The 14,390-nt window shown below is 38.4% G+C and overlaps 1 protein-coding gene across 15 annotated transcripts in view; it reads right to left on the reverse strand.

Moving 5' to 3' along the window:
• Positions 1-14,390, reverse strand: part of HEPACAM2 (HEPACAM family member 2) — an 86,108-nt gene that overhangs the window by 31,204 nt on the left and 40,514 nt on the right. For 7 of the 15 annotated variants that reach the window (XR_014066072.1, XR_014066073.1, XR_014066074.1 and 4 more), the window contains 4 exons: positions 4,905-5,030; positions 4,792-4,816; positions 4,662-4,699; positions 2,954-3,027 (listed from right to left, as the gene is read on the reverse strand). Coding sequence is in view for 8 of the 15 variants with exons in the window: in XM_081531450.1 (XP_081387576.1) it covers positions 2,954-3,027; positions 4,662-4,699; positions 4,792-4,816; positions 4,905-5,030 (263 nt within the window). In the remaining 7 variants the exon portion in view is untranslated. Of the gene's footprint in view, positions 1-58; positions 3,028-4,661; positions 4,722-4,791; positions 4,817-4,904; positions 5,031-14,390 lie in introns of those variants that run through there. The other 8 variants (XR_014066071.1, XR_014066069.1, XR_014066070.1 and 5 more) reach the window with 5 other exon arrangements.

The raw sequence follows: 14,390 nt of genomic DNA on the forward strand, positions 1-14,390 counted from the left end.
AAGACAGTACCAAGAAATACAGAACATACAAGGGAAGATGGTTTGGTTTGAATGCAGTAGTGGGCTTTAAAAGTAAAGACTTAAAATGGAATACTGGATGTTTTTATTCAACAAGATAAAACATACTATAAAAGCTTGTGAATTAAAAAAAAATAAAGGCTTGGATGAATGTGGAAAGTATAGTAGCATATGCTTGGTTAAGATCAACATGTATTTTATTATTGTAACTGGCATTTTTGTTTCATTAACTCCTATTTCTTATATTTGATGCTGTTATTCTTATAAGCACTGCTTTCCAAGTCCTTAGCTAAAGTCTGGCTCCCCTCCTCATCCCAACTCGTCCTATGTTCATTGTACTTGTGGCCACTTTTCAGTCCTACCTGTAGAGGAGTCTTTGCACTATATAGATCATCTGAAGAGTTCTTTGTTTCATCCCCATTTGACTTGCCAGATCACTTTGGAACATCTTAGCTTCAGGTTTTTCTGGAAACTTCCTATTTCCATTCTACTTGTTAAAGCTTTCACAACAGTCCTAGGCTATGTGATTCGATTCATCCCATCATTTTTGTGTCAAGGGAAGTTTGGTTCAGAGTCTGGACTTAAGATCAATTCTTGATTTTCTTTGGTATAGGGGTATTCAGGGGCTATGATAAAAGCAATATACAAGGTTCTCTGCTGGTCCAGTGGTTAAGACTTTGCCTACCAATACAGTGGGTGCAGGTCCTATTCCCGATCAGTGGCTAAGATCCCACATGCCTTGTGGCCAAAAATCCGAAACATAAAACAGAAGCAATATTGTCACAAATTCAATAAACACTTTAAAAATGGTCTACATCAAAAAAAGTCTTTAAAAGTTTTTCAGAAAAGCAATCTATATAGAAAATGACTAACTTACTCACCTAACCTAATACTAGAGCTGTTAGCAAGTAATAAATTAGTTCGTTCCATGCCATTGTTTTCTGTACAATCCCCAAAAAAGAAGTGCTAAATGGACAATGAAAGGTATAGAAAGTAGATAGAGAAGGAGTATTCATCTGTACATGTATCACGAGAAACTAAAAGATGGATTTTGATTTTTGAAAACTCATAAAGTTAGTAATTCTCCCCTTCGTAACTTCAATTTTGAGACCTTGGTAAAGTTATTATTATTCCTTTCTCAAAGCCATTGCATTTAGCTGTTAATCTTCACACAATTCTGGCTGCTTCTAATGTGGATCCTTTTCCTCCTCCTCCTAGAGTTGTTTGTGTTGGTTTCTCACTTCTTCCCAAAGCACCTGGAACTGCCAATGAAAGACCTCAGCTGGTTCCTCAAGAGTTCGCATCTCTGAAGATGGGTATGGTTCCAAATCGAGTTATTCCACTTATGACAGATTCCCTGGTGCATCAGATGGTAAAAAATCTGCTTGCAATGCAGGAAATCTGAGTTTGATCCCTGGGTTGGGAAGATCCCCTGGAGAAAGGAATGGCTACCCACTCCAGTATTCCTGCCTGGAGAATCTCATGGACAGAGGAGCCTGGTGGGCTTCAGTTCATGGGGTCACAAAGAGTTGGACATGACTAGGTGGCTAACACTTTCACTTCTCTGGTATGTAATCAAGCATTCATTTCTTGGCCTTAGGTTCTTTAGAACTGTAGCATTTTGAGCAAACAGAGTCCTCTCAGTACAATCTTAAAACTGAATGCTGATTAATTGCAAGAATAAATTTAAAGTTTCTGACATAGAACTCACCCCTTTCCAATGCATTCCTAGGAATAAAATATGACTTCAAAATTCATTTCCAGGTCTTATCAAGCTTCAGTTTCCTGCTTTCCCATTTAAAAGACATGCCTGAGAGGGGTGCTTGCTGTCATGAGGAGCTGTCTCTGAAATAACTGATCCAGCAAATTATTTATTTTTGTCTTTTTTGTTTGTAGAAGTGAATGGTGAGCCTATCCTGCCTGAGACTGAACAGGAAGTTGCAAAGATTTTGCAGTGCAGCTTTGCCCTTTACCTGTGATGACGTGGACACTGGTGCTATGAGTCACCCACAAGAGGATGAAATTCCATTATTCCCCCTCCATTACTCACTGGCATTTGAGAAGTAAAGCCTGTGGCCAGGTAACTTGCTGGATAAACCTCAGAACCTTAGAACTCTCTGAACAAGTAAGACAACCAATCCCAAATGGCAAATAGTTAGTTTTAAAAAATGGAAATGAAAATGCCCAGAGGCAACTAGTTCATTTCAGGGGCCCCTTTCTTAGGTGAACTATCATAAGGGAATAAGGAAATAGGAAAGATCAGTTGTATATAAATCTATAAAAATGTTAATGAGCTGATTAGCTCAGAGAAACATTCTGTTTGTCTCTAAACAAAATTGATTGCTTCAAAGACCTTGTCTGTGCAGACTGAAAAAAAAAAAAAAAGCTTCAACTGTACAAAAGTTCTCTTGCACCTTCAGAAAAAAATAAAAATATGTACCTGGATATTTTGGGTTTCTACACTACCTTTCTTCTGAAGAGCATAAAGTACTTGTATAATCAGTGGTCTCTGCAATGTCCTCGGGGGATATGAGGGGGAATTAAAGGGGAAACTGAATCACAGAGAGTCAGTGAAGAGACAGTCCACAGTCACTGAAGTGATGCAGAATGATTTAAACCAGGGTCTCTCCATCCCTCTTTTATTCAATTCTTTTGACCTTTAACCAAGTTAATTCTCTCTCCACTGAGCTTACCAGGTAAAGAATGCTTATGAATTCGTGTAATTTCCTTATTTGTATTAGCCTTTTTGATAGAGGCTTAGAAAGACACTTTGGCTCCCCAGATCCAGCACTGACATTCATTATAGAGTGAGTCAATACGGCTGAGGGTCGTGCAGCCATTGGATTGCAATGCCCCCAGGTTTAAAGGAATGCTGCTTACACCTCTGCTGAAGCAGAAGGCTACTTCTAGGATAAGCAGCCACTAGAAAACCAACCCTGGCAACACCAGAAGCCTCTGGAAAAGCAACAAATTCGTATATTCCAAAGTCATCCAGCGCATCCTCGTGGCCTGAAATGGAAAACAAATACTCCTTACAAACCAAATGCCTTGAACTGCGATTGTTATACTTTTTTTTTTCGAAAAACAAAACCTTTATAAAGTGATCTTCATGGTTTGCTTCAAGTGGTATGTGTGTAAAACCAATTTAACATTTCCCATTGACTCAATGGACATGAAATTGAGCAAATTCTGGGAGATAGTGAAGGACAGGGAAGCCTGGCTTGCTGCAGTCCATGGGGTCGCAAAGAGTTGGACACAACTGAGTAACTGAACAACAACAACAATCCTCTATAGTCATGCTGCCACTATGTAGTACTGGAAATTACTCCTTTTGAAGCTCAGAATTGAAACTGAATTGGGACAATTATTCTTAAAAGTCTGATGTGGGAACAATGGTGTGTCATATATATTCAAATAAACACATGTGGGCAGACTTGCCCTTTGTAACTTTCAGTTACCAGAGACTTATGGCCACCAAGGACTCAATCTGTCAATTGCTGCAGTTCTTAACTCACCCATAATATTGCTGTATCCTGCTAGATCTAACAGAGTCCACCAGGACTATTAAGAAAAAAATAAGTGACTAAGAGCTTCCCTTGTGGCTCAGCTGGTAAAGAATCCACCTGCAAAGTGAGAGACCTGGGTTCAATACCTGGGTTGGGAAGACCCCCTGGAGAAGGGAAAGGGTACCCACTCCAGTATTCTGGCCTGGAGAATTCCATGGACTGTATAGACCATAGGGTCACAAAGAGTTGAACACGACTGAACAACTTTCACTTCACTTCATGGCTGCCTATGCATACAAAATAGAATACACAAGTCCAATATCACCTAAACTATCATCTGTAAAATGTAGGGTGGCTCCTCCAGATAGTCTCTGGGAGCTTTCAGAACCCTGACACTTTATTATTTGTGAGAAAGGACTATATAAGGGTAAGAAGATCCATGTTTACTAAGCATCCAGGCATTGTATTAGGCACCTATAACACTGGATTTAATTCTCAGAGCAACCCTGAGAGGAAGTTGAGTTCTATTGTAGAGATGAGTTGAGGTCAGGAAAAATAATTTTCCCAAGGTGACATTGGGGGGAAGAGGCACATATGGGACAGAAATCCAGCTCCTATGACTCTAAGGCCTGAGCAAAAGCCCCACTGTTAACATAACAACTCAGGTGGGAGTCAGAAGTGATGGCAGTGACAGGCACCCCTAGGGTCGGAGAAGCAGCAACCTGGGGGACCTCCCTTTCCTCTTCTCCCTGGACAGGAGCTGTCAGCACTGTGTCTGCTTTACAAACTGACACAGTGAAGGAAAACTTGGGCAGTTCCAAAATTGTAAGAGGATCCGATCAATGGAATATGGGTCAGTGATGGTGGGTGAATGATAGTCTATCTGAGCCTTAGTTCTCTTGCCTGTACAATGGTGTTGAAAGTGTCTTTCGGGGCTTATCTTACAGATCTATGTGAACTACACAAAACTATTACAAGGGACGGCACTTCGTGAAGTGAGGGCAGTCACCGTGGGAGGGGATGGTTAGCATTATCTCATGAATTCTGTTATCTCAATAGTACATTGTATAGAATAGTTAATATTAACAATATATATTAATAATGATAATAAACAGCCCCTCTCAGCCTGGCCATTACCTGAAAATGTTCGTGCTTTCCTGTATTCTGTTTCTGGCCTGCAAAGACAAATTGGTGTTTCTGTCAGTCTTAATCATTGAGGAAAAAGCATTCAAGAGAAAAATTATTTTCATAGATACATGTGCATTACCTGCCTTCTAGCTTTTGTTTTATAACTAAAAACCAAGAAAGAAAAAAACACAGTAAGATACTTTTTAGTATACATATAAACCATTCATATATATTTTTTCAATTTTAACCTACCTTTGTAGGGTTGAAATTTTTTCCATAGGAGAAGAAGACACATGGATATAATCAAAAAGAGTGATATTCCAGTTATACTTGCTAAAGGGGACAATGATTTCCCTTTCTGTGCAAGCTTCTCTATTCCTAGATAAAAAGACAAATATATTTTAATATTTTTATTAAAGATCAATAATAAATTATTATATAGCTTGACTTTATGCTTTATTCTAAATGGCACAGTATTGCAAATGTATATATATTACACTATACACACAAACACACACACACACATATATGCACACATACAGAATCTGAGCAAGACCTAACAGAAGGAATACACTTATTTGAGAATACACACTAAACTTTCTAAGGATATTTATGATTGGAAATGTGGTCAGCTGTTCAGAATAATACCATTATGTTATAGTAGATGTAGCAAATAGCTCGCGTCATATTTTTCAATAGTGTTTGCTAGCATTTAACTTGGATCTGTTGGATCTCATTGTATGAACGTCCCCAGATGCTAAGCTGCTCTCTCTCTCTCTTCCCATCTTACTTTTTTAACACTGTTTATGTATGTGGATTTTCTAGAGTGGTGGTGTGTGATTAAATGTGCAAGAGGAAAGGTAAGTTTAAATCATTACTAATTTTTGACCAATAAAGAGATTTTAATCTCTAAAATAAAATGTGTGAGACTGTCAATAGAGTATTTTAAGTCCCACTTTTTGACTACAATTCACTTTGGTTTGCAAGTCATTCCTTTTGTTAATATTCCTATATAAAATATAGTGCTAACAGCTAACACCTGTTGAGTGCTTACAATACGTCAGGCTCCATTCTAAGAGTTCATGATATGTATTAGCCCCTGGATGTCACAACAATATTATTAGGGAGGGCTCAGAGGGTAAAGAATTTGCCTACAATGCAGGAGACCTGGGTTCCATCCCTGGGTTGGGAAGATCCCTTGGAGGAGGGCATGGCAACCCATTCCAGTATTCTTGCCTGGAGAATCTCCATGGACAGAGGAGCCTGGCGGGCTACAGTCCATGGGGTCGCAAAGAATTGGACACGACTGAGCGGCTAAGCACAGCATAGCACACTATTAGTATTATGCCCTCTTAGAGATAGTGAATCTGAGGCTTCCCTGGGGTCACTCAGGAAGTAAGTGGCAGAGTCCAGATGAGACCCCAGACTCTTGACACTCTGTGCTTCCTCACTTTGATGCTGTTTTGACAAGATTTACTAAGTATGGCAAAGTTGACACTAGTTTCAGACTATAACATGCTTAGTCAGAGAGTTAATATATGAAGTGGAAATTGTTGTGACCTTCAACAAAAACAAGTAACAGATATCTTCCATATTACATGTGAATCAGGTATTGATGTGGACATGAATGGTGGTAGCTGCCCATCTCAGTCCAGTTTAATGTGGGGGTGACAGTCATGGGATGTCACTTCCCTTCTGCCATGGTGGAGAACAGCTTGGAGCATCTGGGGTGTGGTGAAGAACATGGTGGAGACTCAACTCTGCAATAAATATCCAGCCTGCATCCTGTCGACTTCTACCACAAAGACTCTGCTGAGGCCTCCAGCAGCCAAGATAAGGATGAAAACTTAATCTTTCCCTTCTTACACTGTGGACCTATATATACTCTCTCAGCTTTTCTATCTACAACACTTGCACTTTTTAATCTTCCCCAAATCTTGTTATAATGTAGTGTAGATCATATATGTTAAACTCCAGTTAAAAAGTCAGGGGAATTATGATGTCTCCTTTACTTTCTCAATGAATTGCTCTTCTTACATTCCCTTTAAGTCCTTAAGAGTTTAGGCAAGTTGCTTTTCATCACCAAAAATCTTTACTATTTCAGATGGTATGTTTGTATGTTTCTGGTAGGTATTCAGAGAACTGAGTTCTTAAAATGTTCCTTTTTTTTTCTTTACATGTTTTTAAAAATGTATTTATTTATTTAGTTTGTGTTGGGTCTTTGTTGCTGTGTGAGGGCGTTCTCTAGTTGCAGTGAGTGGAGGCTACGCTCTAGTTGCAGTGTGCGGGCTCCTCATTGTAGTGGCTTCTCTTGTTGTGGAGCATGGGCTCGAGGGTGCAGGGCTTCAGTAGTTGTGGCACACGGACTCCGGAGTGTGCAGGCTTCAGTAGTTGTGGTGCATGAGCTTACCTGCGCTGCGGCATGTGGGTTATTCCCACATCAGGGATCAAACCTGTGTCCCCTGCATCGGCAGGTGGATTCCTAACCACGGGACCACCAGAGAAGTCCCCAAAATGTTCTTTTTATGGAATTACAATAGCTATGTAATATTTATTGCTTTTAAACAGGTTGTAAATTAAAATTTTTTCAGCTTTGGGTGGAAGAAATAAAAGCAAGGTAGTATAAAATGAGTTAGAATTGCAACTTATTGGTTCTGATCTAGATCAAAACATCACAAAACTTATTAGAAATATATTTTTTCCTCCTTTTCTCTTGGTTAATAATTTGTAGAAAAAGTTACATTCTCCCACTGTTAGAATGCTGGCCTTTTAGTTGGTAACTGTTGTAGCATTTGGGTGATCACTGTGTGAGGTCTAGGCCTTTCTTCAGATACTGTGCTCCTACTTCACAGGTTTGTTTTCTCTAAAGAGCTGGGCAGTGCTGAATGAGCTACTTACCTCTAAGGGTCTGGATTTTCACAGTAATAAAATGAGGAGGCTGGAGTGACTGGCCTTTAAGTTCTCTTGTTGCTTGGATATTATATGATTTGAGGCAGCCAGAGAGTTTTACATGAAGTTTATGCAAATAGGACACTATATGCAATGGTATAAAGAAGACTCTTGAGAGTCCCTTGGACTGCAAGGAGATCAAATCAGTCAATCCTAAAGGAAATCAATCCTGAATATTCACTGGAAGGAATGATGCTGAAGCTGAAGCTCCAATACTTTGGCCACCTGATGTGAAGAACTGACTCATTAGAAAAGACCCTGATGCTGGGAAACATTGAAAGCAGGAGGAGAAGGGGACGACAGAGGACGAGATGGTTGGATGGCATCACGGACTCAATGGATGTAAGTTTGAGCAAACTCCAGGAGATGGTGAAGGACAGAGAAGCCTGGAGTGCTGCAGTCCATGGGGTTGCAAAGAGTTGGACACGACTGAGCGACTGAACAACAACAATGCAGTGGTACGCTAATAACTGAGTATCAAAATAGTTGTATGCACATATATCCATACAAGAGTTATAAATATTACTGATGTGATAGATGTGTAGCCTAATTTAGAATTAATAATAAAGTATGCAATACTCTTTATTGCTAATTCCAGATATCTAACTGATTCTCATGGCTTGTTTTTGTTGATTTTTGCTGAACTCGTGTATTTTCAACCATATTTTGAAACAATTTGATTTCAAATAAATGCTTGGTTATTATCCAATTCAGCAAAGAAATAATTTACATCAAAGATAAACAAGTGTAATTTCACCATGAATGTTGGTTGACATTTATTAAGATGAAACTGAAACAATGGTGACATTTGTTGGAACTTCATTTAACAGTAATTTGAATAACTGCTTTGCTAAACTGGATAATAGTTTTTGAATACTGGAAGAACTCAAATATATTTAGGCCATATATAATGTAATGGCTATGGAAACAATGCACTTTAAAATTTTCTCTGTATTATCATCTTCATCACTTAAGTGTAACAACCAACAATCTCTCCATCACTTTCATACATGGCAACAGTCTTATTAATTCAACAGTATCCCCTGAATTCTGTAGTTGTTGTGTGTAATATTCATATTATTTCATGTAGGTCAAATTGTTTTCCTTTATTATTATTAGGTTTTTGACTGCTTGTTCTATCAGTCATATGCTAAAATCTCCCACTCTGTGGATTTTTCTATTTCTCTTGTCAATTTTTGCTATTTATTAGATGTACTTGGAAGCTATTCTAGTAGATGCATATAAACTCTGAATTTTTATATCTTTCTGCTGAACAGACCACTTCATTTTTATGAAATGTCCATTTTTAACCTAAAGTCATATTTCTTGTCTTAAGAAATGTATCTAATTCTTATCTCATTTCTTTGGTACTAGTGTGGCCACACCAGCTTTCTTTGGACCATTTGCATGGCTTTTTTGTTCACTCATTTACTTTCAGCATCCTTTATATAATGTATATCTCTTATATGTGTTAAATAGTATTTTAATACCTAGCTTTACAATACTTGTCTTTTATAGTTGGAATATTTAGTCCATTAATATATAATGTAATTATTAATGTATTTTGGTTTCTAACTATAATCTTGTTTTTTTCTACATATCCTACATTTTTGCTCTCTCTTTTTTCTTAATTTGGTTTTATTAGGAGTTTATTTTATTCCTCTTTTCCTCTCTGTTTGTTTGTTGTACACTTTTCGTCTCTTAGATTTTAGAGATGAAAAAAATCTAACCAGAATTAATACTTTCAGGCAAAATATTCTGTGATATAAATCACAGCAATACTTTCCTAGATTAGTCTGCCAGGGCAAAATAAATAAAAGCAAAAAACACAGTGAGACCCAATAAAGTTTGTAAGTTTTTGCACACTCAGCAAAGGAAACCATAAACAAAACAAAGAAGCAACTTAAGAACTGGGGAAAAATATTTGCAGATGATGCAACCAACAAAAACTTAATTCCAAAATATATAGACAGCTCATACCGCTCAGTATCAAAAAACCAAAAAACTCAAACAAAATATGGACAAAAGACATAAATAGATATTTCTTCAAGGAAGACATACAAATGGCCAACAGTCACATGAAAAGATGCTCAACATCACTAATTATTAGAGAAATGCAAATCAAAACAATGCAGTAATAATAACTTTCATATTAAAGATGTTCAAGCTAAAATTCCAATATAGGACTCAAATTTAATTTGGTAGTGTTGACTACGATTCTCTGCTCTTTCTACCACTCTTGCTGCTGCTACTGCTAAGTTGCTTCAGTCGTGTCCGACTCTGTGCGACCCCATAGATGGCAGCCCACCAGGCTCCGCTGTCCCTGGGATTCTCCAGGCAAGAACACTGGAGTGGGTTGCCATTTCCTTCTCCAATGCATGAAAGGGAAAAGTGAAAGTGAAGTCGCTCAGTCGTGTCCGACTCTTAGCGACCCCATGGACTGCAGCCTACCAGGCTCCTCTGTCCATGGGATTTTCCAGGCAAGAGTACTGGTCTACCACTCTTACCTGACCATTATATGAGAAATAGAAATCCTTTAAATCATTAGGCCCAAATCTACTTGGTTCTACCAACTGGAACTACAACAAATAAATCAGACCCTGCATGATGCCACATCAATTGTTTGATGAAGCTCTCACTTCTCCCCTGAGACTTCTCTTCTTCAGATCCAGTATCTCCAGATGATATTATTTACATGACTGATTTTCACATTCTCTACCATTTCAGAGGTACAATTTTAGAAGCTCAACAAAGCTATTCAATTTTACTTCTGAAGTGTACATTCAGAAGGACCCATACTCTGGTGTGGCTGTCAATACAGAGGCAAACAGAATGGTCTGAGACACCAGCAGTGATAGAAAAGCAAAGTAACATAGCAGAAAAAATTGATAAGAAATGCTAAGTAATAAAGTGGCATGATTTAAGATACAGCATATTACTTGGGCACCACTTTCAGCAGGTGAATTCTCTTATTTGTTCATTTTAGATCCAGTTACTGAAATCAAAATTAGCCAATTTTCAGATATATACACTTAAATTTATGTGCATTATATGTGTATAAAACCAAATGTACATTTGTTTCCCATTTATTTGGTATAGGCATGTCATATCAGTAATAATGAAAATAATAAAGAAATTAAAATTGTCATTTATAGGTACAGATAAAGAAACAGTTTCAGAGAAATGAAAAGGCATGCCATAGTCAGTAAGTCCTAGAATGGAGACTGGAGAAATACATTTTTCCCCTGATTGCAAAAATTTTAATGGTTTTAACAATTGGCAGGTAGGCTCAATATATTTACTTTTCCTCTAACCTTTTCTAACACCAGGTTTGATGTACTCAAACTCGCTCACTTCTTGATAGCTGGACTGCCTTCACTAAAATTCAATATCCCCTAGTCCCTAGAATTAAATTCAATGCTCATTTATTTGGGTCAACTGTCTACAATACAATACACTTTACAATGAAAAATAGTTTAATGTAGTCTCAGCTGTTTTTCCCCTTAAGCTTGAAAACATGCTAATAATTATTATTTCAGAGTGTTTCTCGTAATGCTGAAGTTACACCCTGGCATACACTTGCTCTGCTAGGCGCTCCTATGATTCTTATGCCTTGTAGTAGGTTTAACAAACAAGGACTGGATGTCTCAAATGAGATAAGACACATCTCCTTCCCTCTCCTTCATTTTTAAATTTTTGTCCCTTTTACTTTGTGTTTCCTGGAATGATTGAATTTGTACATTCTGTCCTAGAGGGGATCCAACTCATTCTCTTTAGCATTACTTCCTTTTTTCTTCAGGTTCCTTCCTTATTGCCCTCTGGCCTCTCTTCCCTTTGGCCTCTGTTAGCCCTCCATCAGAAAGTATCTTGAGGTGACTAGCACCTGTCAGCTCAAAACCTTGGCCATGGCTAAGGCCAAGTATCCTCTCCCTGGAGACTGAAGAATAGAGGCAATCCTTTTCTCAGAACTAATGATCTTCCCTGTTTATGCCCCCTTCTCTTCTAGAGCATCCTGATTCTCTCAACACTGCTTTTCATACATGGAATCTAGAAAAATGGTACTGATGGACCTATTTGCAGGGCAGGAATAGAGATACAGACATAGAGAATGGCCTTGTGGGCACAGTGGGGGAAGGAGAGGGTGGGACAAATTGAGAGAGTAGCACTGTGATCGATCGATCGATCGATCTACCTATCTATACACTACCATGTGTAAAATGCATAGCTAGTGGGAAGCTGCTGTATAAAATAGGGAGCCTAGCCCAGCGCTCTGTGCTGACCTAAAGGGCTGGGATGGGGGTGGGGTGGTTGGGAGGCTCAAAAGGGAGGGATATATATATATATATATATATATATACACACACACACACATATATATGTTTGTGAGTGATCTGTATTGTTGTATGGCAGAAACCATACAATCCTAAAGGAAGTCAGTCCTGAATATTCATTGGAAGGACTGATGCTGAAGCTGAAGCTCCAGTACTTTGGCCACCTGATGTGAAGAACTGACTCATTGGAAAAGACCCTGATGCTGGGAAAGATTGAAGGCAGGAGGAGAAGAGGACGACAGAGGATGAGATGGTTGGATGGCAACACCGACTCGATGAACATGAGTTTGAGCAAGCTCCAGGAGTTGGTGATGGACAGGGAAGCCTGGCATGCTGCAGTCCATGGGGTCACAAAGAGTCAGACACAGCTGAGCGACTGGCCTGAACTGATGGCAGAAACCAACACAACATTGTAAAGCAATTATCCTCCAATTAAAAACAAAAAATTAAAAACAAAACAAAACACTGCTTCTCTCCACCAGAATACACAAAACTTACCAGGTCAGTATTTGAAATTTACAAAATAAAAAATGCCAGATATGCCCAGGATGAAATCAAGTGGCACAATTGGTGTGGTGTCAGCTCCCAGGCAAGTGTGCTGTAGAGAGATGGATTTCTAGCACCCAGATTGAAACTAAGACGACAGGGGAATTCTGACCTTACTGCCACAGAGAACGTACAAGGATCCCAAATGTGGTTCTGGACACTTGCAGCAGCTCCCCTTTCCCTCCTTTCAGAGAATTTTGTACTCTTTAGCACATAGCATGCCATTCTCCCCCTTATTTAAACACGATTGACTCATTTACCAAAGCCCTAGTGCAAATGCTATTTGCCCCCTCCTTAGGCAAACAAATAAAATGTAATAACATATTAAGTGCAAATATAGGCAAGAGGTGTGGTATCCATGGTATCGCAGCCCTGCTGTTTGAGAGACTGCACCTAAAACAAGACAGCCATATGCCACCAGTCAGCGCGTCTGTTTCTAGATCAGAATGGAGACCAGAGATCTCTCCCATCCAGTCTGTAAGCTGATTATGGCCACTGATTCATGTTCCTATGGAGATGAAGATGGTCTACTGGGGGCATGCTATTTCCACACCCTACCAGAGCCCCACCTGACAGACACAGTTGTTCTGTGATAGATGCTCATGGGATGTCTGTCACCTAAGGCTTCAGGGTCTGGATGTAAGGGTTGTAGCTCATCTCAGTTGTTATCCTCCATGATCTAAAGTGAAATACATCTCCTGGAAATCTTAACCGGAGAAATTTCTAGGTAGTTAATAGAAATCAGTAAATTCATTTTCCTGCCTAGGAGTAGGGTCATTTTCCCATTCTCTTCTTTAGGAAAAGTTGTGCAGTTAGAAATAGATACTAAAAAATTGGGGATTTCGTGGGATCACATACAAAAATATTTCTACTATGGCTAAATCTCAAACTGTGGCCATGTGGCCCTTGAGAACTCTAATAACTTGTACATTGGAATGTTGTCATGAAATGTGAACATTTGAATTCTGATTATAAACATTTTAATTTTATGTCTATTGCATGTCACAATAGTGATTTAGACCCAGTTAAATTTTAAAGTAGGGATACTTGCATTCAAGAAAGTCTTTAATTATGGTAATAAAATCATTGTTCTTCCAAAATATGAATGCTAAGTTATTGCTTTAATTGCTATTCTGTTCTTGAAAGTTACATACTAGGTTATTACTTTTCATTACAAATATTTCATTATTTCTCACTAATATGAAAGTATACATGTCTGGATAAACCAGAATATCTATTTGTTTATAGCATAAAGTTAGTTAAGGTGATAAGAAAATACATGCTATCTTGTACATATATGTGACATATCCTGTATACATGTGATATATTTTTTAGACATTGATATTCTCAGTCAATGTCAAGGGAGACAGTTTACTCAGTGGTTAAAAAAAGGGGTTTTGAATTCAGATATTACTTTATCACTGACTAGCTGTGTGACTTTGCCTATTTCCCCTGTTTTCTTTGGGATATCTCTACTAAGATACAGAGAGGTCCACTGATAACTTAGATGTGAATCATAGTGCAAAGAGGGGGGAGGCACCATCTGGCTTAGTCTTAAACAGGCAGGAAAACATAACAGAGCTAATAGCCACATTCTCGAGTCTTCCTCTCCTGAGGTGAAAGTCCCTAATAAAACCTCTGATGATTTCTGGTGCTTGTTGTTTTCTTTCCAAATTTATGACTACATAGTCATCTTTGATTCCTTTTTCCTTTGCCTCTCATGTCTTATTGCTGAGATTTTTTGATTGGCCACATTCTTTGCCTCATTACAAACAAAAATGTTCTATTTCTTACAACTAGACTCTGGTTATGTCAAACATAACTTGGTTTTAAAAATATCTCACAGGCAGACATTTTACCACTCTAAATTATTTTGAATTTTCTACAGATATTAATATAGGTAGCTCATCAG

This window comes from Giraffa tippelskirchi, chromosome 10 (genome assembly GCF_054371585.1).
Source record: "Giraffa tippelskirchi isolate mGirTip1 chromosome 10, T2T-mGirTip1v1.2.pri, whole genome shotgun sequence".
Taxonomy (NCBI): domain Eukaryota; kingdom Metazoa; phylum Chordata; class Mammalia; order Artiodactyla; family Giraffidae; genus Giraffa; species Giraffa tippelskirchi.